At 39.9% G+C, this 24,236-nt stretch overlaps 3 protein-coding genes across 4 annotated transcripts; 2 read left to right on the top strand and 1 right to left on the bottom strand.

Moving 5' to 3' along the window:
• Window positions 1-486: 486 nt before the first annotated feature.
• LOC148727957 (uncharacterized) lies at window positions 487-12,862 on the top strand. Of its 2 annotated transcripts, XR_016002601.1 has the most exons (4): window positions 487-2,043; window positions 2,245-2,657; window positions 3,613-4,491; window positions 12,747-12,862. XR_016002601.1 is itself a non-coding variant. In XM_088763598.1 (3 exons), exons 1-3 carry the CDS (start codon window positions 696-698, stop codon window positions 3,628-3,630), a joined length of 1,779 nt encoding a protein of 592 aa, XP_088619724.1. In that variant the 5' UTR covers window positions 487-695; the 3' UTR covers window positions 3,631-6,287. The 2 variants fall into 2 exon arrangements, 1 of the variants encoding a protein (XP_088619724.1); XM_088763598.1 differs by lacking the exon at window positions 12,747-12,862 and having other exon boundaries at window positions 3,613-6,287.
• Window positions 8,099-14,461, top strand: LOC111342190 (doublesex- and mab-3-related transcription factor A2). Its single transcript, XM_022949239.2, has 2 exons — window positions 8,099-8,928; window positions 12,747-14,461. Exons 1-2 carry the CDS (start codon window positions 8,553-8,555, stop codon window positions 13,544-13,546), a joined length of 1,176 nt encoding a protein of 391 aa, XP_022804974.2. The 5' UTR covers window positions 8,099-8,552; the 3' UTR covers window positions 13,547-14,461.
• LOC111342188 (uncharacterized) lies at window positions 14,031-23,690 on the bottom strand. Its single transcript, XM_022949238.2, has 7 exons — window positions 23,473-23,690; window positions 18,034-18,444; window positions 17,180-17,221; window positions 16,667-16,934; window positions 15,999-16,135; window positions 15,061-15,624; window positions 14,031-14,629 (listed from the first exon to the last, which is right to left on the bottom strand). Exons 1-7 carry the CDS (start codon window positions 23,558-23,560, stop codon window positions 14,568-14,570), a joined length of 1,572 nt encoding a protein of 523 aa, XP_022804973.2. The 5' UTR covers window positions 23,561-23,690; the 3' UTR covers window positions 14,031-14,567.
• Window positions 23,691-24,236: the final 546 nt, after the last annotated feature.

Raw genomic sequence — 24,236 nt, 5'->3', positions numbered from 1 at the left:
AAAAAGATAATATATCGATTTTCCATCAAAGGGCCAATTTTATTTAGTATCAATTAGCCGTCCGTTAGAGATTTTCTTCTTATACTTTAGAGGCGTTAACGTAACCGTTATCCGTTTTATAGGCAAGTCAACGTTTTATCATTTTTTTCACGATGTAAGAGTCAGGTTAATCAATATAATGCTGGTTGCCTGACGCAGATTAGCTGTACAGTAGTCGAAACGTTGCTAGTAACTCTTACATTGTGAGTCAAACGATGGCCTTAAGCAAATCAGAAAAATAAGACTTTAAAGGAATGGATAGGATGTGGGAGGAGGCAAGCACCTGGAGCTTCAAACGTTGGGCACAAGTTTTGCATAATGTAGCAAGAGACATGAATGTGCAGTTTGCGTTAAGCTCTTAGTTTAGTTCTATAATAAGGTTTGAGGATATTGTAACTGGCCTGAATAAAAAATTCAAAACTATTAAACGATTCATCTCTCTTTTAGGAACTTAAACTGACTTTTTCGCTGGATACCGAGCTTGTCCATGTTTGGAAGGTCATTACCGAACCCACTTATTTGAGGGATGTCGCGAATGTGGCAAAAAAGATGGACTTGTTTGCCAAAGAGAACATGCCTCCTTAGGACCTGGTTATTGGTGGCAGTGGCGTAACGATTCTTACAAACGTCGTTATCAAGATTTTATCAAAAATCTCATGGAATCTAAACCTGTATTAGATGAGCATTCTGTGAAGTATCCTTATGTACTTCCATCGCCGTACAGATGTCAGGTACCAGAGTCCTGTAGGGGCGGGTTGGACTCACCATGTGCAAAAGGATACGAGGGGCCAGTTTGCGCCGTGTGCAGCTCAGGATACTACAAGCAATTCCACAAATGCAGAAAATGCCCATCAAAATCATGGATCGTGGGTCAGTTATCTCTTGTTGCAGTCGTTTTATTAATAATGTTTTCTCTGTTGGCACGGAAAAGGAAAACGAAGCTTAAAACGGACCGTGCTCTCGATCTTATGGACAAGTCCTTATCCAAGTTAAAAATCTTGATAGGATTTTACCAAGTTACTCATGGCTTACTGGACGTGTTCTCTTATATCAGGTGGCCAGATTCGTTAGAAGTTGTTGCAAAGTACTCTGGAATGCTTCAACTGAATTTGCTTCAGATTGCACCTTTTCACTGTTTATTCCCAGGATTACACATGAACGCATTTGGAGACTTGTTTCTGATCCTGTTGTTGAATGCAGTTGCCATTACCGCTTCTGGTTTGATCTATGGTATTCGCAAGAGGATTATCTTTGGAAATGAAAGCCTAGATGATGAAGAAAAGGCAGCCAAAACATCACGAATGAAAGAAATTGTGTACAAGAATCTCTTCTTTATCCTTTATGTGACTTACTTGAGTTCGTTTTCCAAGACAGCTAGTGTTCTGCCACTTTCTTGCCGTAAACTGTGCAGGGACAAAAATGAAAAGCTGTGCAATGAGTATCTTAAAGCAGACTACAGTGTGAAATGCCAAGGCCACACATATAACCACTTGCTGATTGTCGCATACATTTCCACTGCGTACATCTTTGCCCTACCCGCTGCGTCATTCATCGTCCTTTGGAGGCATCGACGAGCAATATCAACCACAGTAAACGGTGATGGGTCACGCGTCGGCACGGAGACTGTTGTAGGTTTGCGGTTTCTTTTCGAAAACTACAAACCGCAATCGTGGTATTGGGAGCTGGTTGAAATGTCTCGGAGAGTAATTCTTACCTCAGGCCTAATACTCGTGGGTCATGAAAGCAGGTCGTACATTGGGCTTGCATGGGTCGTGGCTGGTATGTATGGAATCCATTTCTCCTGGATGAAACCCATACAGGAGCCATTCGAGAACAGATTAATGACAACTTCCCCCGCTGTTACAGTTGTCAACTTGGGTATTGGTGCAGTGAGCAGAATTCCAGCAGAGAATACATCTAACGCAGAGGACAAACACATGGATGCCATTTCAATGAAGATACTGATTCTTGGAGCAAATACTCTCGTGATTGGGCTCCTCGTTGGTAAGTTGTAGTAATAAGTATTCTAATATTATGTACTAAATATTTGAATCATAAGATAATTTTTTCTCGGCAATTTGCACATAATTAAGTTACTGAAGCGGTATTAAATTTCCTCATCAAAGGTTTCCTGCTTGATCAGAAAGAACCCCTGAAACCCCTGAAGATATTCTATGATTCGAATTCTATTAATCTTATCTTCAGTTCAGTATTTGGTGTACGTATATCAATACTTCAAGGAGTGGCGCGAGAACCCGCAATGGTCCTTCTCATGTTGCTTAGCCGTGCTTCTTCCTCTCAATGATTTGCACGGCGAAATTCACGGTATGGTTGGAAGGAACATGCTTAAGGCACAGCTTCAGACAAGCATGATCGGAAAACCTTCCATTGCTGCCTGTGCAAAAGACAGTGGAGCTTTCAGTTTCACTCTATCTCGTGGAGGCCATAGAGGTAATGACGAGAATACAACAAAATTACGAGTCACTGATCAAAACTTGAGAGTAAAAAGACACCGCAAACTTCGCCCAATAATGAAAAATGACCATGGGACACAAACAGAAGCCAACTGGCCACCATCTCCTACTTCCCGTGGGTTATTGAAACCAACAGACGTCTCTGTGAGTGAAATGAAAATTTTGATAGATTTCATAAAAAGATCAGATTTACTGAACACTGTTTCTTTTTCCAAAGCGGACAAGTCCTTGTTTGCTGGCAGAATGGTACATTTTTTATGTTGAGATACCAGACAAAGGGAAAAAATTCATTCTATCTTTACCAACGTAGAGCCAATCTCACGACCCTTATAAGACCGATGTAGGCCACCTGGATCTCTTGCATGATCTTATAATAAGGAATTTATCGTCCTTTTTTAAACTCAAGTTACGCAATTGAAGGTTTTACGACGACGTAGACTCATACTAACAAAGATCTTCAATGCTTTTATTTCCGAGTCATCCGGAACACTTCCTAGCCTGTGAGCAGGTCCTGATCATTAACATCTCGTTCATCAGCGTTTCGTCACCTGAGGGAAAGTATGACGCCTCCAGAAACGCGAGCCAGCGAGGTCTTCAAGGGGTCCAGCACTTATAATCATTAGTGCCAGATCCCCCGGCAAACCTCTCCCCGACTCGTCCCAAATCTTACCTCAGGCAGAGAAATGCACCTCCTGCAATGCTAATAGCCGATGAGGGTTTGTGCATGCTTGTAGAGGGAAAAATTCTTTACTCCTTATCTATCCCAACTATTAACTATGTCGTCCCGTCTATCTTTTTACACCGATCTCCTGCTTTAATTTACCCGCTACGTTGTTTGTAGCCTTCTCCTCGCTTCCTCAGAGACAAATGTAATCAATTGATATGCATAAAATCATTTTTAAGAGGAAGGAGGCAAAGAAATGATTAAATTGCTCAACGTTTGTGACGCAGGTCCTCCTTCCGTCTCTCCATCAATTCGTTCATTCATTCATTTACTGGGGGTCCAGTTTCACGGTATAGTGGCCATTACATGATTTCTTTCCATTTTCGTTGGCATTATTCCTAAAAATTCTGTGATTTTTAACTTCTCCCCTTTCAGTTCGACATAGCCCTTTGAACAACAGCTCGCCACCAGCTGAATCCTAAAGTTTCCCACCGACAAAATGGAATGAAACGAATCGTACATAGGAAGGCGCAGTGTCTCTCGATTAATAGTCAAGTTTCCAAGCTAAGTTGTAATTATTAACTCTGAGGACTCTTAAACGTTACTTAGTAGCTATGACGAGCTAAACTAAGTTTGTAATTGGCCACAGCTGTTGCGGTGTCCCTACCAACGTTCTTTCTGTTGACTGTTTGTTTGTTTGTTTGTTTGTCTGTCTTTTGGCGAAGCTAATAAAATAAAATAAAAAAATAAAAATAAAATAAGTAAGCTAGGTAGCTTAAATCCTGAACAAAAACCTCTCAACCTTGCTGTTATCGTCTAAGCGGTTTCTACAAGGACCAATGTTAATCTAAAGCCATTTTATCTTTTAAGTCCCAGAGCATTACCACAAGAAAATGCACTACTCACTTCCTGAACAATTTTGATTATAGGAGTTACACCGTTATTCGAGGGTCTCAAGGGGGGGGGAGGGGGGGGTCACGTTGACGTTTGACGGTTAACCCCATTGAGACACTGTTATACTCGGACACGTTTCTAAGCTTTTTTATCACTTAGCTTTTTTAGCTTAGACAGTGCGAACCCAGTATGTTCCAATTTTACATTGGTAATCCGATGAGAAAAAATAATTAATGAAACGTTTTTGTGATCTGTTTGCAGGCGGTAGTTTATGTTTTCCAGCGCGAGATTCAAGGCGGTGAATATTCGGTCGCCCAATTGGACGGGTGGAAGATCTGGGACGAGTGACAAAGCGAAGGGAAGGGAGGAAAGGGATTTTCTCCTCTTCCCCCCCTCCCCTTCACAAACTACCGTCTGCAAGTAGGCTAAAGTTTTGTAGATAAGGCTTTCAGAGAGGAATTATGTAACTCCTGCACGGACACTGGATAGGCCTTTCTAGATTATGCTAGTAAAAGTAGCATATTATGCTAGTAGCATTGCTTTTTTTTGGCGAAATCATGCTGAAATTATGCTCTTTTCTCCAAATTATGCCCCTTGTTTAAAATTATGGTCTTTGAAAAAATTGCAAGTAAGTCCAAAAAATACATTTTTTAATTAGAAGCCGTTGGTCTACAAGAAAGAAACGCAACAAATACACAATGAAATTCAAATAAACATGCGGTTCATGTTAACATGCACACTAGTACATGGCCTACAATCTGACTTCCGGTTCCGGTGCACTCCAGACCCGGGCTCAGACCGTTTCAGACGCCGCTCAGTCAGCGAACTACAAATGCTACTACTTGAATTAAAACTTAAAACATCGAATAACGTCACCAAGTGCTTGGGAGTAGAGATGAACAATGATCAAATTGTAGCATCAAAAATGATCTGATAATGAACAAAACATGCGAATTATGCTAGCATTGCTACTTGGCAGAAATTATGCCAGTTTGCTCAAATTATGCCAAAAATTATACTAGCATAATCTATGAAGGCCTAACACCGGAATTGGAATATTTAGAGGAAAAAAACATAAGGTAGTGTTTGCGCATATGTTTCATCTTATGTGTGTTAAAACTAAGTGTCATTTAGTGTCAAGGGAACTAATCTTTCCCTTTGTGGGTCATTTATCTTTTTATTCATTTATTTATCTATCTTAAGGCTATTGGAAAAATTAAAAACTCAAATAACAATTGAACAACGTAAGGAGAATGATGCTGTGTCAAATGTGTGCTTAGTCGGCGAAACTTAATTGTTTTGTTGTAGGGTCAACCACATCATCCAGTTGCCCTTGGTACTTATAAAAAAGCTTGTTCGTGGGGGGGGGGGGGGGGGGGGAGGGGAGGGGGATGGAGTGGAAGGTCGAGACACCAAATCCTCAAATAGTCTCAACTTTGGCCTGCTATGATCGCAGAAGCTGAACACACACAGGTGGCTGGTATTCCTCATTGTGATTCCACTTTCCTTCGCGATGGAAATCTCTAATGTCGATAAACTTAAAGAATCGCTGTACTTCTGCTAAAGGGCAAAAGAAAATACAGCAAAACTCATTTAAATCCCACAACTCTCTAGTCTCGTGTTACTTATAGATTCAATTCACTAGAACCTCAAACTTGAAAACGAGACGTCTATGGACATGAATGCATATAGGTCGAACTCCAAAGCAACGTGAAAAGATGATGCTTTTTTTTCCACCGGATAAAAACGAACCTTAGTAACAAAAGCTAAACAATAATGATCTTAAACATATTTCTGCAAGAGTAAGGAAATCGAAGCTATTCAAAATAAAATAGGATTTTCTTTCGAAAATACTGCAGAGAAGAGGTTTTTTAAGAATCAGCAGCGTTTAAAGGAATATTAAAATCAAATTATTTAGTTTTTACCACCACATCCCCGAGATGGGCTCTCCATTTATATGTAAACGATTGATTGAACTTTTCAAAGAAAAAATAATGAATGAAAAGTTAGCTTAGCCAATGCAACTAGGGGGTAGAGTCACCTTGGGTACTAAGTACAATATGTCTGGTTTGTAGAGCAATCAAATTGTTATCATTATACGCAAGAGAATATAAAAAGTTTCTATCAGTTTGTAGCATCCGAATTATATTTTTTGCGTGGGGATTTGTAATATATTTACAGCAAGTTACCAATTTTGCTGTTGGTAACAGGTGATGGTCGGCTTTATAAAATACACGTGGAAAAAAATGGATAATTGTCGTCCACTGACAGCTAGACATAAAAGAGTCTGAAAAGTTGAATTTCAACTGCGATAATGAAAACTGAAAAAAGGCTTCACACAACGCCGTTAATTAAAAACTCACATCAAAAGCTTACTTTCGTACAGTCATGTAAAACTGGCTTTTGTTGCGGAAACACTTTTACGGCCATCGCAAAACATTCATTCGTAGGTTTGAATCAACAAGCTGGCCGTATTAAGGGCAGTGTATTTCTTTGAAAAACCTGTTTTTAGTCGTCAAGATGTTGTTTCATTTTACTACTACATGGCTTCTCTTTTGAGATTAGTTGAAACGGAATTCAATTGCGCCCGGTAACGCGGTCTAAATAGATACCTTTCAGATAGAGTTGTACAAAAAAGAAATAGTAAAGAACTGAATATATAACACTCTTTGTAATGGATTGAGCACCAGTTATGTATTAAAATGACGGGTTAACGCATCTCTTTGCAATATCATAGGAGTCCATTTTTTTTCACAGGACATTTAAGGCATCTTTTATCGTTGTTGAAGATTAAATTTCTATCCCGAGGATTAAGCCATTCTCTCAAAGGCTCTCAAATTACGATCAGTAATAGACAAAAGATAAAAGACATAATGAATGCCTCCATTTAGATTCATTTCATCTCAAAATAATATTTGGGGAATTTTCATATTTGAGTGCCTCAAGTTTGTTTAAGGCTTTCGTTGTGAAGCTTTCTCGGAAGTAATTCGCGTCGAAGTTCGATTACAGTAATGAAAGTTTCATGCAAACATATACATAGTATGCTTTCTTTTTAATTTTTTCACCCTATGGTTACTGATTCAACACTGAATAGATGTCGCTTAAAATTTTAAGGAATTTCTAACAATCGTGACTGAAACCGAGTTGTATCTTCTTTCTCAACCTCAAGGGCCACTCTTTACCTAAAGGTGAAAATTCCGACGACTTTTGTTAAGACGTCCTTCGCAGACATATTCAAATATTGCCCAAGCTAATTTTGCTAGGAGCTTATTTATAAGGAAATTAAACAAAGGTACAATTATTTGTTTAAACGAAAGAGAGAAAATTTCAAGGTTAACAATCGTCGCCAATTGGAATGCACGAAATGTTTCGCGTAGGTTTAGTCAAGTGAACACGGAACATGACTCTCATCAAGTGTTACCCAAAAACAAGAATTTTTTTCTTATTAGACGGCTTTCTTAGAGCTAAGTTTCCGCCAGACACTCATGTATATTCGGCGGTCTCGTTCTATTATCGAGTAATGTGGTATGTCGGTAGCTAGGATTGTAAAATAATAGAGGAGAGATAAGTATTATGCCTCAGATCAACAGCCCACCGACAGTTGTTGCTCAACTTCTGTCTTTAAAATTTTCGACGAAGGTTTTCTCTTGTGATCAATCCTCGTCATCCATGGATTAGTTTTCGACATTTTAGTGGTGCTAAAACATATTTGCGTTTCGTGCACGGATGACATTGCTTTCATTTTATTCACAATACTCTGTGCCATGAATTCCTTAGAGAAATGACAAATTCAATTCCGCCATTGTATCCGCAGACAATTAGATACTCGGTATCCAGTTTCTGAGGTATTCAATGATCCACTGAATAATTCATTGTTTGGCAATTAGAGAGGAAAACAATTCACAAAGTATGTGGTCTTATTGTGTGGCCATTTCGGGTTGGGCAATAACACAAATGTAACACTGTAACTAAATTACATCACTCGACGACCTTTCAGAATAATATCTACACTCGATCGTTTTGCCCTGAAAGGTTCGTGGCGCTTAGTTACCGGGATACGCTTCTGTACGTGTTTAAGGGAGGGATTTTTTACAAAGCCCTTATTGACTGAGGTTCTGAAACACTCAAACGCTTGATTTATTGCGTAGATATGTGAAACTGGGTTGCCATATTAACTCATAACAAATTCCTCTGAGAGTTTTCAACTAATTCGACTGTCTTGTGTAAGTGGATGGACCGCTGTTGTTTACACGACTTAGTAAGATCTGACAGGACACATAGAAACTATTTTGACACTGGACCAATCAAGACGCTCGTAAACAAAAGCTCTTGAATTTCTCGAATGTAAAAAAATAACTTGAACAAAAGCTAGCCGTCAGTCAATCCTTGTCGCGTCAAGAGATACCACACTCAGAGTTGAGTATACATCTCGATAACAACTCATCGAGTTCAAGAGATTTTCAAGTGTGTCTGGAAAAGATATGGCAGACACCTCCTACTCGATCCAGCAGTCCTTGTCGGAGAGAAAGCCTCCTCGCATGCCTAAGTGTGCGCGCTGTCGGATCCACGGTATGGTGTCATGGTTAAAAGGGCACAAGCGATATTGTAGGTGGCGAGACTGCAACTGTGCTCAATGCACTCTGATCGCGGAGAGGCAGCGTGTCATGGCGGCGCAAGTGGCGCTCAGGCGCCAACAGACCCAGGAGGAAACCATGCGGGTTCAGATAGCTAAGAAAGCACAGGCGTATGTGGCTCCCCTTGTCAGCCCAGAACCGCAGTTTAATCCCGGTGTCGCAAGAACTCAGTCAGAAAAGGGAAAACAGCCCGTGTTCTCGTACCACCGCGCAGCCACACAAGGTAAGTGGACCATAACGCCGTATTTCAAACGTTCTACTTTCTCATCTTTTATTATTTTTTCATAAAGAAAATGCAATTTCGAACCGCGTGCCTTAAATATTCTTAAATTGAAAGCGACTTTCCGAGCGTTTATGGAAATCCTTCACCGACGGGTACAATTTATAACATGTAGCAAATTGATATATGTTTGTAGTTCCTTAAGTTGTCAATTACACGCCTCCAATGCAAATATGAAAGCGTTTCATCTCGGGGAACTTAAGCGTTCAGTTTAGATAAGGTTTATGGCGTGCTTTATCAAATTGTGACAAGGTTTTCTTTTTTGATATCGGGCCAAGTGGAACTGACGCGAAAAGCTTCACTTAATTTCCTCGGACTGCCTTGCATTTTAATATTGATGGCGGAGTTTAAATATGCAAGACATAGTCAACAGAAGGATCTAATTAGCTCTTGTTCTTCTCTTTTGTAAATCAGTGCATTTTGCTCGCTATTGTGTCTCACAACTGCTGAAACACAGCAAAAGTTCTATCCGCAACATGTCTGGCGACCGAAGAGAGGTTTCATCATATCAGCTGTCGGTGCTACTTTTGAAAAATGTCACCAAGAAGACCAAAACTAGCAGAATTAAAATTCTGTCAGGTTTTTTACCTGCTATTGTGTCTATCCCAAACTGGAACAAAACAGTTTTCTTTCAGTGATAAAAGCGGATTACAAAGGGTTCACATCAATAGAATTTCTTAAGATTTCAAACTTAGGCTTGTTGCGCAAAACCTTCGCACGTGAAGCTAATAGTCTACGTCAATCGCTGGCGAAAACCCATTTTATTACACTGTCCTTATTTTAACCTTTACATGGATGAAAATTTCTTGCTCACTTGATAAGTGCTATTGGTTAAGCATTCCTTTCAAATTGACGAGCTGGTACACTTTAAAAGCTTTTGCTAGAACATTAACTAACTGTGTGAATATATAATCGGATAAAAGCAAAGCTGAAATTCGTGAGTACGCCTGTCTGATACCGAGTACTGACTTCCTAAAGTACGACACAGCTTATATTAATAATTCGCGACATTTCCCCGCAGAAACACTTCGTGATTGCTAACCTCTCATCTAGAAACAAATGATCAGTGAGATCAATGTTGGAAAGTTTTTTTTTTTCTCTTATAAGCCAAATTCTACAAAGAAATGTTTCGGTCGCCTAGCTACAAAGCCACTGGACAAGTTTTGTGTCAATTGTATTCACATGCTTTATTTCACCCGAATGGAAATTGTTTTCTTTTTTAGAGAGAGTCGATGTTTGCCTGTCCGCTCTTCAGAAAAGGGTTTAATGAAGGGCGTACAGACATATATATACATATATATAGTCAGCGAGAAAAGGCGAAGTCGGGAAGTTGTCCAAGGAAAGATTTTTTAACTTAATGCATCATGGTTAAAAGAACATTCGCTAGAAAAAATTGCGTCAATCGGATGAGGTTTTCCTTTAATTTTTAAGTAACAAGTGTAAATTACAGTGATAATTTTTCTCTCTCTCTCTCTTTCGTGTTTTTATGGAATTGCAATCCCTGTTCACTGACGCCATTGACATTTTATAAATTACACGCGGTCTTGTGAGATTCTCGGTTGATCGACTTTGATATTTAAGTTGCTTCGCTAAAACTAACCTTTGTTAAGTCAATAACTCGGCACGTAACCCATCATGCACGCAAATGGCTTAAGAGCCGCTATCCTCGGTCGGTCTCCCTCGCTGATTTAACAGTGCCAAGTTCTCTGAATCTGTAATGAAATTTAAAAAGAAAAAAAAAAAAAACACATCGTCAGAACATCTCGTACTGGAAATAGTTATTCAACAAAAGTCATGCTGTAGGAGAAAAGATAATCTGAAATGACCACAACCATTTAGATGTGCGTTATATGTTTGCACCTTTAAAATTCAGTGTTCGACTGAATCAACACAAACATACTTTGAAACTTTGTAAGATCATCACAGAAAAGATGCCTGTATGAGTACTGATATGAAAAACTTATTTACCCTAGCATTGGGCGGTTTTAATTTCTGAAGCTGTTTTCCAGGGAAGTGTCCCATTGAAATACATCAGACAAGGAAGTTCGGCTTTAACTTGTGTCGCTGTAATCAAGCTACCCAGTGTTTTTACGCGGGTTGATTCTTCGTTACCAATAACCTAAAGCCTTAAGACAAGGACTCTTTAGCTTTCGAGTGCTTGTTTGCAATATTTGGCGAACAAGACAAAGAACAAGAATGCTGGTGTAAAATTGAATCAAAAATCTATTTGATTCGTTAAGTAACCTTTGAGCTAACGAGAGCATCATGGCTCTTTTTCATTCCACGACGGACTATCATTTTCTCTATTTACGAGGCTTCCAGACGAAAAATTGAAGGAAAAATAAACTTTATGATGAAAAAAAATTATTACTTGTACCTTTTGAGATGGATTTGATTTGAGGCAAAGTGGATGAAAGCAAAGCTGAAATGTTCGTGTACGCCTGTCTCATAACGAGTACTGACTTCCGAAAGTACTACATAGCTTATATTAATAATTCGCGACATTTCCCCGCAGAAACACTTCGTGATTGCTAAGCTCTCATCTAGAAACAAATGATCAGTGAGATTCAGTTATGGAGACTCGAGAAGGAATGGCCGATGAGGAAGTCTAAGGAAACACTCGAAATAATAAATTTTTCTCAAGTTTACAAAGAAAAATCGTTCTTATGTCTCATAAAATTTAAAGAAAAAAATTAATAAAGGTCTTAATGGTCTAACATCTTTCCAGAGGTTGTAAGTGACTTTTATGAATGGCAAAATTTGTCAGATTTTCTATATTTGTCAAGAGAGTTTCAAAGAGATAGGATAGTTTACGAGTCGACTCAGAACTTTCACTTCCCAACAAGTGTAGTTTAAAGCATATATTTAAAATATATTCAAATACATAAAAAGGTATAACTATAAGGGATTTATCAGGTCCTTTTGAGGAATTAATCAAATTTAACAGAAAGCGACGAATTTTCATGTATAATTTTTAAGGGAAAACGTTGCGTGCATTTGCCTTGCAAAATTATTGTCAGTAATTTCTGGTCGTAATTCAAGAAGCGTTGCGAATTGAATAAAAATCCATGATGAATATATTGAATGATCATCACCATAACCAGGTAAAAGAAAGCTAGATATGACATTAGTACGTTGTCGATTGTTGCCTTTTAACTTGGCTAATGCAAATTAGATTCAAATACATAAAGAGGTATACCAATACCAAAACCAATAACGTAGCTCCATTCTCTGCCTTTAAAAGCGCACACAACCCACAATTCCTCTATTCGCTCCGACGAAGGGCTAACGCTCGAAACGTCAGCTTTTGTAATCGTTACGGCGCCCAATTTACCATTTCAACTTCGTTGATATAACCAAGTTATAATGCCAATTAGGAGGACTTCAGAGAGGTCCCTCTTTTTCTGACAATCTCCCACAGAAGCATCCTACATTTTAAACAATACACCGCACTGTCAATCGGTTTATCGGCATAATAACGCCCTTGGTTCGTTTGGAGATCAAGAGAAAACTTTGTAACTGAAATTGAACACGAGCTGAAAGCGGGTGTTTTCCTTCCGATTTCCTTCCCTTTTCCTTCCGCATGCATATCTGCCATGAAGCACTTCCCCCCCCCCCCTCCTTTTTCGGTGCTCCATGTATGGTTATCACACCCTTGGCGCACGTTTATAGGACGTTTATAGTTGCAATAATTAGCTTCCCGAGGCCCGTGCTCGTTAAACTACCAATCAAATCGTGTGTGTCTTCATTTATTTGTCTAGAACTGGACATGGAAGAGAGGAAAGAGACTCCGGTAATCACTCCATCCAAATCTGTAGAGTCCTATGAGGTCAAAATCAAGGAGGAACCAGTAAGCCCGGAAGACTTTGAGAAAGACCAGTGCTCAGATGTTGAAGAGAACCGCAAGAAATCTTACAGTGTTGAAGAAAGAGAGCCCGAGTTCGAGCGTCGAAAGGTACCACGTCTTTCCCCCCAAAGGATAGAAACGGAGGCATTTAAATCTTCTTTAGAACTTCTCCAGCGGATTTTTCCTGATCAAAGCAAGGCCATTCTGGAGCTTATCCTTGGGGCTTGTGAAGAAGATGTGGTCAAAGCTATTGAGTCTCTTCTACCGGAAAACAGTCAAAGACCATTTAGCCTACCTCTTTCCATTAGGAGCTACGGATCTACTTCCTTTATCCCCTGCGACGGCAATCCTAAGTCAGCGTTCTCTCCCATCCCCAAGTCTCCGTCCTACATGTTTCCAGGAGCTCTTGCAGCGCAATCGCAGTCGTTGAAGAGTCCGAATGAAAAAAGCCCCAGCACACCTAGCGCATTTCAGCCCGTCCATTCCACGTGCAGCCCACCTGAACGCAGCCCGTCAATGGCGGATAGGTTCCAGTTTCCCGTCGTTGCGGGGTATTTCTTTAACAGGCCTAGCACTTCATCTCTTATCTCGCTTAACCCCGCGCCGCAGAGGAATGGGGCGCCTCAACTGGGTACAAGGTTCTGTAGGCATTGTGGGTACCCGAGCAAATTTGGAGACAAGTTTTGCAGTGACTGCGGCAAGTCTCTGGAGTGAACTTAATAACGATTTATAGCCTATATCATTTGAACCGCTGAACAGAATTTTACATTATCTTTTCTGAGCCAGATCGATGGAAAATTAATTTTGTTGTCCCAGGATTGCGATATATTAATGGATGCAAAAGACATGCGCATACCGAAAAGAAAGAGGCGGAGTTGGAATTTACCGAGTACGCTTATTGATTCGTGATGAGTGACTTTGTATAGGGCTAGATGAGTATGCGTATTATGCGAACTCGTCTCCAGGCTTCTCTCATAAGGAAGGAGGAGAGAGAACCCTGGATACGATGATTGGTATTAGAATGGTGGTTTTCAATGTGTTCGATAGAATTTGCACGAGAGATTACCCTAAATGACGTGTTTGGCAAAGGAATGCTTATTCCATCTGCAAAATGAGTTTAAGCAGCCATGGCTGTGAAGCGTTATGGGATGTAAAGAGGTGGTTTAATCGCCATCTTTCCAAAATAAATAATTCTCGGTTTATGGTACATTAATTGAACTTTTATTTCCAATTTCGATTTTACGCACTAACTATGAATAAAATCTAGCAAAAAAAAAAAAAAAAAACAATAACAATTTGCGTTCGAAACGTGCGAAGTTTTACAACAAAAAATATCACACCTCACTTAACTTTTATAATAGACATATGATTATAAACCGTCGTTGTCCTCGACACATTCCTAGTGGAGTTATTTTTTCTCCTGAACAGCTTTTTGTTTTGTTTTAGTGTGTGTGTGTGTGTGTGTCATGTTTTTTTTTTTGGACAGAACAGCAATATACCTTTGCTGCTTGGAACATACAGGCAGTCTCCATATTCTATTATTGTCCGTTGTGCTAGTTCCAGTGATTTTCGAAAAACTTCATCGCTGTTGCATTAATAAATAAAAAAAATATATATACGATGATGATATGAGGCTGTGTGCCTGGTTTTCACAAAAAAATTCTCTTCAATTCGCAATTTACTTCTACTACAGCTGCCATATTGATATTGAAAACTTCTTTCCATAACACAAAGTTTATTTCACGCTGTTTTTCTCTTCCTCCTCAAGCTCTCTCCTATTTTGACTCTCTACCATTTCTGAAAATGATAATGAAATAGCGTCTGTCAAATCATAAAAAAATTCTACCAGAATCAACGCGTAAGGTCAAAGAAAAAATTTAAACCTTAAAGGCAGAAAAGCTGATTCTTTAGGTCCCAGAAAAATCAGCTTAGACGTCGCGCGAGCCAAAAAAGGCCAGAAAAAAAAATCATGTTCGCGGGCCGCGCGAACTCTGGGGACGAAGCGCACGAGCACTCGTGCTGCGCGCTGATATCACTTTTTCCGTTGATTTGTTTTTGATTCGCACGACCGACTTTACTGAAAAGAAGGGACTGATCGTAATCTAAAACCAACTTGATCGGTGCAGTTTGTACTCTTCAATTATGAAAAGAAAAAAAATAAAAGAAAAAAACCAAGACTTTGTTTTTAGCCATGCATGCCTGTGTTGTAACAGTATCAATTTACTCACCATCACAAACTTTATCCCTGATTTTTCCCACCCTTTTCTTCAGCTTACTAAATGTGCTGACACTAATGACGTTTTCCGGGATCGATGCCATTAACAGCAACTCCTCCACGTCCACCTCGTCACCAATCCCCACCACCACCATGGTCACCTCATGTCTTTTCAAGGCCATAGACGTGCGCGCCACAGCCAGGGCGTTGTCTGATTTCCCATTACTCATAACCACGAGAATTTTCGGTACCTTTGTTCTCGATCCTCCCTTTTCTGTAAACAGGCCCGTACGCGCCAGATCCAAAGCTAACTCAGTTTTTGTTTCTCCACCAACGTAATTCATATTGTCGAGTGTTTCTTTGAGAAGGGGTACATTATTTTTGGCACTGAATTGAAAATCAAAAATCACGTCCGCTTGTGAGGAGTAGCGGATGACAGCAACACGCGTGTCGTTGTTTGAAATTGGAAAGTTTCTGATTACGGACCACACAAATTCTTTAGCTTCTTGAAAGTTTCTTTCGCCGACAGATGTCGAAGAATCGACCATAAATGCTAAGTCTGTTTTACCAAGACACACTATGAAATAGGAAAATAAAGTGGTGAGGCTCTGATCAGAGAAATGAACGTGTGCCAGAAAAGTTCGAGTCGAAGCTTACTGACAGAGTTCCCAGAAGAAAACTTATCAAACAAAATTCTTGTCTTTTGTAACCGATGTTCTCACGAAGCCCCATCGTACAACTGCAAATTTGTTATAGCAGGAACTGCTCATTTAAAAAAAAATCGAGAGACTGTGTGGAGAACATGCAAGAACTTGAAAAAACAACTTTGTTCGTTTATATATTTTAAGCGACAAGTTTACAAGTAAGCTTCGATTTACTACACTTGCCCCAATTTCTCTGGGACGAGTAAATCAAACCGAAGCTCAAACGGGGACATTCACCAACACTTACGCCTTGTTTTGCACACGAAGGGATTTTCCATCACACAACTCTCGTCACTCCATTTCCCCCAATCAGGATCAGAACGAATAGCTACACAGTCTTCTCTGTGAAGTTTAGAGAAGTGAGAAGGCTCGCCAGGGGCCCATCTACACAAGAAAATAAACAAGCGGAGAATTGATTTTAAAAAGGTAACTGACCAGGGTAATGGTTACCTTTAAAATCAGCTGTGTTCATTCATTGGAACGGCCTGAATTCGAAAAGTGTATCAGCGAGCACCAGGATACCAGCTAATTGCAGTTCTTTTATATAAAAATTTCAGATCAAAAGAGCAAAATGGAAAAAGTTACCTTACTTATCCTCTTTAATTTCTTTATCATCCTTCGCATTCTTCTGTTCGATTTCTTTCCCTATTCAGGCTAGTTACTCTTCAGTTCGTGCTAAAAATTTTCACTTTTCGCATTTTAACCGGCCCTTTATTTCCTTTCCTTCCCCATTCTCCACCCTCTTTAACTTTTATTGATTCGTTTCCCTCCCATCTTTCTCCAGCCCTCCTGTCTTTTCCTTCTCTTTTCTTTCACTATTTTTTCGTCTTTTGTTGCTTGACTTTGATTGTCTCTAAATCACGAATTTCCACTTTTCTCCTTCTTCGATTTTTATACATTTGTTATTTTTCTTACCTCTGGAAAGTAACAGGTAGTTTCTTATTGGACCATTCGTACTCTCCTTCATGCCCAAAATCCGAAGCTCCGATCCATAGCTTTCGGAAGCCGATTACTTGACGAATTATTCGGATTCTGTCGGTAACCCATCGACTCTCTTTCCGAGATCGGATATTTAGCAGATGACCTTTCTCCATTTCCGAGCAGTACTGCTCCGCCTCTGTCCAACTCAAACCGGTCCACGGCAGAGGGAAGAATTTGTAAATGTGATTTCCCCATTCCCAACCTGCAATTCACAAAGCATTCATAAATGAGAATTGGTCCTTAAAGATAAGATATCCACATCTATTTGCGTCTAAACAAATGACAAAGAGAAATCTTGCAAAGCAGAGGAATAATCCCCACCACGAATACTTTTCCTTAAGAGCGCACGATCGACATGTAACCGGTCAAAGCTCGAACACAGTTGGAAAAAAATTAGAAATGTAGTCTCCTGTTAATTTTATTGCACATGAATTTGAAAGCTCTTACTGTATCCAAATCTCTTTTTCTCCATGATTCTTGAAGGTGGTTCTGCAAAAAGAGAAATAATTTCCCATTAACAGAAAGCTAAAAATTGTCACATACTAAATCTGACCATTTGAAGGACCCAGTCCTCCTCAGCTGGTTGTTCAAAGCTGAGTTAAGATAATTCGGGGTTAGTGTGAAGTTTGATTTTAGATCTGAACTTTTGAAAAATAAATCCAGTTTAATTTTTTTTGTCTACAATTTTATGACAAAAGGGGAAAATTATCTCAAAACGGCCTTCAAACAGAGAGGTATAGAAACCTGCATTAAAATTCAACCCTGGGTTAACGCTAATCGGCCTTCGAACATCTGGCATAAGCCTGTTGGCTTTTTTCGCCGTATACTGCTAGGAAGATTTTTTTTTCAAAGATTTGCGAACGTCTCCCATGATTTGCGCCTTGATTAATATTTTGACACGATTTGGCCTTCCATTAGTGGCATATTTTTACGATAATGAAAAATATTAAAATAATAGTAATAGCAACATTAACTTCTACCCCAATAGGATTAGTAGCAAGGTAGGGTAGAAGGTTTGAACTCGGGATACCAGATTACTAGTCCAGCGCCCTAACCCCTCACCACACTGCGATAAGATCTTCATGATCCTAAGTTATGGAACTGAATGCCAGCGCTGTATAATGCTTTAGAAAAGTGCGGAAGGAGATATCGACGTAACGTGACCTGATACGAAACCCTCTGACAACTGAAAATTGCGTTATGCAACCCCACCAAGCATTCCTCGTTTTTTCGCTTCGCTGCTATTGTCGTCTAACCCCTCCCACATTGTATATCAGAAAGCCATCACCGTGGTAACTTACCCTTTGACTTGCAGATGTAACCATGTGCCTTGAAACAGTCCTCCACGTACCATCTAGAGCCTTCACCTTCAAACTCAAGAAAGACACAGAAGGGGTAATGTACATCCTGGGGTCTCCATGGCTGTCCGGGCGCCCAGGGAACAACATTATACCGTAGGGGTTCCCCGTCAAGGAAATCCCACACATCGTTAATCCTCTGGTCATTCCCTCCAATCCAAAGCCTGACTTTGGACCGCGGATCTCGCACGGCGTTTTTTATCACGCTATTTACCCATTCTATCTCTTTGTTTGTTACAAGGCTTGTCAAATGGCCATTTTCATGCGTTTTACAAAGCGTTTCCGCTTCGTACCAAGTTCGAGAGTCATCCTCAGGAAATACAAACTTGTAAAAGTAGTTGTTGTGTTCGAAGACTATCAGAGAAAAAAATACGCTTTGATTAGTAGATTTAAGAATAAATATTAGCGAGAAAAACACAACGTTTCGATGACTCCATGTCATCATTCTCAAGTGAGAAGAGAATAAAAATGAATAGTTAATTTATACCGTACGACGGTGACAAACGTAAAAAGTTAAATTTTTTTTTTTTTGTTAAATTTAAATAAATAATTGCGCGTGTTGAGTTCGTAAATGTAAACTATTAAATAAATAGTATCGCGCGTATGGAATCCGATTGTTTGTTCAAATAGGGCTTCATCTTCTTTATGAAAAGCATTTCATGAACTAAACAGTCCAGTTTCCCGGTGCACTTTTTAAGTACGTTGAAATGCTTGGTCAGGTCGCCGATGGTTTGTAGGCCGTGGTCGTTCTTTAGATGTTTGACGATGGCCGAATTACGGTGCTCATTAATACGTTGATGTAAATTCCGGCTGGTGTACCCGACGTACTCTGCATCACACAGATCACATTTATAATTATATACAACGCATTGTTGGCTAACTATAAGGAGGTTTAGGCTCACGTATTCTGAGATCTTCACAGATTTTGCGACTTGAACACGGGTTGAAGGGTGTGCTATTGTCACAAGTGTACCAGCGGCAGAAGATTTATTATCAACGCTAAATAACTGCCACCGTTCATACACTTCACCGTGGAGCTAGCATCTGGAAACAAGTTACCTTTTGTCGGCATGGAAGTGCTCAAGAAAGGCTGTAAACTAGAAACTAGTGTTTATCGGAAACCAGCAAACACAGGCCTATTGCTTCATCACCAGAGCCACGTCGATAAAAGGTACAAGAAATCACTACTTAAGACCATGTTGAATCGTGCATTCCGCCTGTCGTCCACATGGGAGTCCTTCAAATCTGAATGTGATCATCTAAAGATGATGTTTACAAACCTCAAGTATCCCGACCACCTCGTCAATTCCACCATCTCTCACTTTGTCACCTCAGTTAGGTCGGAAAACCCTGGAGTGCAAGCTGAATTATCTATCAACGAAAATGCTGTTCATCGAGTGGTTTTGCCTTTTAAAGATCAAAAGTCAGCTGACGCAGTGAAAAGGCAGTTATCAGATCTAAACCCGTGTTCAAGAGTCGCAAAATCTGTGAAGATCTCAGAATACGTGAGCCTAAACCTCCTATAGTTAGCCAACAATGCGTTGTATATAATTATAAATGTGATCTGTGTGATGCAGAGTACGTCGGGTACACCAGCCGGAATTTACATCAACGTATTAATGAGCACCGTAATTCGGCCATCGTCAAACATCTAAAGAACGACCATGGCCTACAAACCATCGGCGACCTGACCAAGCATTTCAACGTACTTAAAAAGTGCACCGGGAAACTGGACTATTTAGTTCATGAAAAGCTTTTCATAAAGAAGATGAAGCCCTCTTTGAACAAACAATCGGATTCCATACGCGCGATACTATTTATTTAATAGTTTACATTTATGCACTCAACACGCGCAATTATTTATTTAAATTTGAAAAAAAAAAAAAAAAAAAATTAACTTTTTATGTTTATCACCTTCGTACGGTATAAATTAACTATTCATTTTTATTCTCTTCTCACTTGAGAATGATGACACGGAGTCATCGAAACGTTGTGTGTTTTTCTCGCAAATATTTATTCTTAAATGTCTAACAAAATCTAATGTCATTCGATTAGTAGATTGATGTCAATATAGTCATATCCAAATTAAGCTGAATGAATTTGCACTCCAACAACACGACAAGTTTTGCCACCACTCTAATAAACAAATTAAATGTTTATTGTCCTCCTTAACACTATGAAAAGTGGTAGCCACAGCCCTGTCTCGATGGGCCCTTTAGTTTGTTCAAGTGGAGCTTTAAGCCCCCTCCACATACTAGACGTATGACAACGCAAAATTTAGTTTTTGTAATTTACTGTCCACACTAATATGGGAAACGAACATATTCCTAGAACTTCAAAATATTTCATTCTTGAGAATGAAAGAGTTCGGAAGCGAGCCGGAAGACCAGAAGTCACGTGACTTGATTGGGTAATTCGATAAAAGTAAGATACAAATCGTGTGCATAATCCTGTTTTCAACAACTTCATATTATATCCGGAAACAAAGCTGGTATAATACAAATCTTTCCCCAAACACGCAACCTAATTGATCCCAAAAGAGATTAGTCACGGTATTTGATGACATTATCTTATTTCATTTGTCTGTTAAAAGACCAGTCACATTCCAGCGAAACAGGTTTACTTGAAAGAACATCCGATTTTGTCCATCTCTAACGCTTCAAAAGGTAAGTGGTGATGATTTTCCCTCTGTTTTAAAAGGTCTTTTACAGATATTGCTGTTGATACCGTAGCTACCAGGCAGTAGGGCTACGTTCAATACCCGGGGAGGGTGGTATTCGATAAAAATTGTCATGGATGCTGGTCGGAAATTCCGATTCTACGCAACACAATTTTAGGATATCGATATTTCAACTTCCTTTCCATTCAACTCTCAGTGGAAAAAAAAAGATGTCCGTGTTTTTTAAAAAATATATTGAGTTTTTTCCGATTCGTATCCTAATCAATTATTGAGACAACAAATTCTTATTTGCCTGAAAGCGCATCGATGTGTATTCCCCTGGATTATAACAGGAAAGGCCCCGCCTCTGATCCTTTCATCCCTGCGGCCTGTGTCCACCTGTGTTACGTCACCCAGAGCCACAGGATACCCAAGCTCATGAAATGAAAGGTCGTGAACGTGACTCCACTTGACGTAAGAGGAGTTTGAGTTATAAAGCTCAGGAACTAAACGGAAAGCTCACCGAAAAAACCTTTAGATCGGAGTGAATAACAAAAATTATTACACGACTCGGGCAGTCAGCGGGCCAATAACTAGAATCAACCAATCAAAATGCTCTATTGCCGGTCAATATTTTCTCAGTATTGGACCGGGCACTGTCCCGAATGGTCCCGAATGATACCGCACTTGTGTCCCTTTGAACTTCAGTCGTATAATAAATCTCTTATTAACCAAGCTTGCTCGGGACCGTACTGGAAGAATATCGGCCCTCGGTCTTTTTTGTACGGACCGAGCTGCGCTCGGTCCATACTGTCAAGACCTCGGGCCGATATTCTCCCAGTACGGCCCTCGCGCTTGGTTAATAAGATGTATGTACAAAAAAGAAGGAAGGTAATCCAATATCATTTCACAGGTATTGCATTTTGAACTATTTCCCTTTGAGTTTGCATACAAGCATTCTCGTAACACAAAACTGCGCACTGGCATGAGTCGTGTTCATGTTCGTTTCATGTCATGAACTTATCGAAGGCCTGTTTTTAAGACAGGTCATGTCCGGGAACACCAAATCACCGATGATTCCCCCTTTGTCTGGTTTTTGTCAAGAGAGCATTTACGTAAAACGCATGCTGTTAAAAGTCCATCCTTAAGTGAATTGCGATGTTCCTGTTTTCAATTACTTGAGGTGAAATTTGTCATCACTCTTTCAGTGAGCGCTTATAGAACTCTGATATTAAACTTTATTGTTCGGCACAATATAATGAGACAGCGCCAATCGCCCGTAATCTGAGAAAAGCTGTGTGTGATAGGATCTAACATCAGCATCAGGCGCGTAGATCAGTGCAGAAGTCACGACGAAAAGTGAATCGGAATGAAATCCCACCTTTTAAACTCTCCAACAGGGCTATTGCGAAACTTGTCTGAAGTAGAGTATTTCCCAGCTACCTGAGTATTTCCATACAACATTAAATTTAACACAATGGTAGGGGAGGGGATAATCCTGTGGTGCAAGCTTTGCAGTCCCACCCGCAGCGTCCCACCGCTGGACGAAAGGCAGGAGGGCACTTGTCGAAAGTTTGGACACGGTGTGCCAAAATCGTCGCTCTATTGATGACATACCTTTTCATTTTGTTCTAGTGTTCAATACGTGCTTTTTTTTTTTTTAATCAAACTTGCAAACTCTCTGTTTAGGCTGTTAAAATAGCATAGTCTCGTAAACGACATGGGGATGGACCCTTAAAATGATAAGTTATTAAAGCTAACAGACCGCGAAAATCCGTGACGAAGCTACCCCCGGAGGTAATGGCATTTATGAGGTTCTTATCATCGGCATACGAGCAACTAATAAAACGAATCGGCAACAGACCTGTTGTCTCGCAATTCACACTCTTGTGTTTAAACAGTCGATCATCACTCCTGTTCAAGCTTTTTAGGAGAAAACACGCACTACGAAGACCACTTGACGATGTTAAGGAAAACCACGAATAACGATTTTCACGCGAGACCGCAACGGTAGGAGAGCGAGGAGGCTTTCAAATCTTGGCGAAACGTTAAGGAGGGATTTTTTTTTTCGGATTTTGTAAGTGGCTACGTTTTTGTCTAATGTACGTGGCGACCGGCAAAATAAAAATCCTCATTTTGGGTTTATAGAACTCCTTAGCGAACACCAGTTTTGTCCCTTCTAATAATGAAATACTTCGCAGTTAACGAGGTTCTCGTTAGAATATTTGTAAAAGATAATACTGTATTTGACATGATTGTGTGGTACAACAACCTCCAGATTTTTCCCGCTAACGAAAGGGTTACTTTATCGAAGCTTTATACTCACTGTTGTGGTTAGTTTAAGACAAGTTTTTCATTATGTTTTGATAATAAATTCCTGCGCTATAATCTTCAACTTCGGAGTCTTGTTACATATTTAATGTTTTGACCTAAATGCTGTCATTTACCCTTGATTTTAGGAGGAATCCTAGTTTAAATGTACGATATAAACACCTTTTATGACGGAATTAGAAACTTTTGTCGTGTATGACTGATTGATAGACGCCTGATTATCCTAGATCAAACAAACAGCAGCCATGAAAAGAATTCACGATTGAATCCAATGGAAGACAAAAGCAGTCATCGTTATCTTGACAAGATCGAAAAGTACAATGAAAGATGAACACAGTCACTCAGAGTTCCTCGCATAAGAAAACAGTGAAAAATTCAAAGCATGAACATACCGTATCCGGGAGAACTGCGAATTGAACCAGGGAACAATGAAAGTAGACACAAAATCACTACTAGAGCGCAGCGATGAGGACACGACATTTTCCCGGCGTATCTCCCTTGTTCAATATTCACTATAAGCTTTAGTTTGCCAACTGTGAGAAGTCATTCATGATCGTGACAGGGGCGAGGGTCAATCGCCACTCCCTGTGGTCAAATTGACAGATTTCATCCGACAGTTCCGGCACAAATTTTGGAATTCAGCTCCTTTGTTGTAGATCAGGGAAGCTGGCAAGAAGAGGAGGAAGGGATTGAGTGTGGGAGGGGGGGGGGGGGGGAGGGGAGGTTAGAGGAACTCTCATGCAGGAAAGCCATATCAATGCTAGAATTGAAATTTACGGAGCATATTTGAAAATGGAGATGGGGCAACTACGGAGAAAAGGCAGGGAAGAACTCCCGTAACAAAGAAATGGCAACGCTGGAATGGTTACTGACGGATCTTGCAAGGGTCACGGTTTAAGAACTTAATTACGCTTAGAGTTTCGAATTTTGTCATTTGTATCAGTGATTCTCTTCTTCCCTGACCGTCCTCTTTTTTTTCTAAAATTTGTCTTATTTCATTGGTTCTTTCTTTCCAAACTGTCAGTTTTTTGTTTCCCTTTAAGTGGAAGTAACATGGTTCGTCGCAAAAACGACTCTCATTGCATGACATTGTCCTCTTCAAGCATCTCCGACCTGTAACTTCCCTTCCCCCCACACCCTTCCTTCATTTTCACCA

The sequence above is a fragment of the Stylophora pistillata genome, chromosome 6 (genome assembly GCF_964205215.1).
Source record: "Stylophora pistillata chromosome 6, jaStyPist1.2, whole genome shotgun sequence".
Classification (NCBI taxonomy): domain Eukaryota; kingdom Metazoa; phylum Cnidaria; class Anthozoa; order Scleractinia; family Pocilloporidae; genus Stylophora; species Stylophora pistillata.
This window is presented reverse-complemented; position numbering and strand designations above follow the sequence as displayed.

Bases quoted from the DNA above. Each gene is read 5' to 3' on its own strand.
- LOC148727957 (XM_088763598.1), top strand. From the start codon at position 696: ATGGAATCTAAACCTGTATTAGATGAGCATTCTGTGAAGTATCCTTAT. The intron at 2,044-2,244 runs GTAAGTTGTAGT...TCTTATCTTCAG, and splicing joins CGTGATTGGGCTCCTCGTTG to TTCAGTATTTGGTGTACGTA.
- LOC111342190 (XM_022949239.2), top strand. From the start codon at position 8,553: ATGGCAGACACCTCCTACTCGATCCAGCAGTCCTTGTCGGAGAGAAAG. The intron at 8,929-12,746 runs GTAAGTGGACCA...TTATTTGTCTAG, and splicing joins CCACCGCGCAGCCACACAAG to AACTGGACATGGAAGAGAGG.
- LOC111342188 (XM_022949238.2), bottom strand. From the start codon at position 23,560: ATGTCGTGTCCTCATCGCTGCGCTCTAGTAGTGATTTTGTGTCTACTT. The intron at 16,136-16,666 runs GTAAGAAAAATA...TTTCTTGTGTAG, and splicing joins CTACCTGTTACTTTCCAGAG to ATGGGCCCCTGGCGAGCCTT. The intron at 15,625-15,998 runs GTAAGTGTTGGT...CCTATTTCATAG, and splicing joins CTTCGTGTGCAAAACAAGGC to TGTGTCTTGGTAAAACAGAC.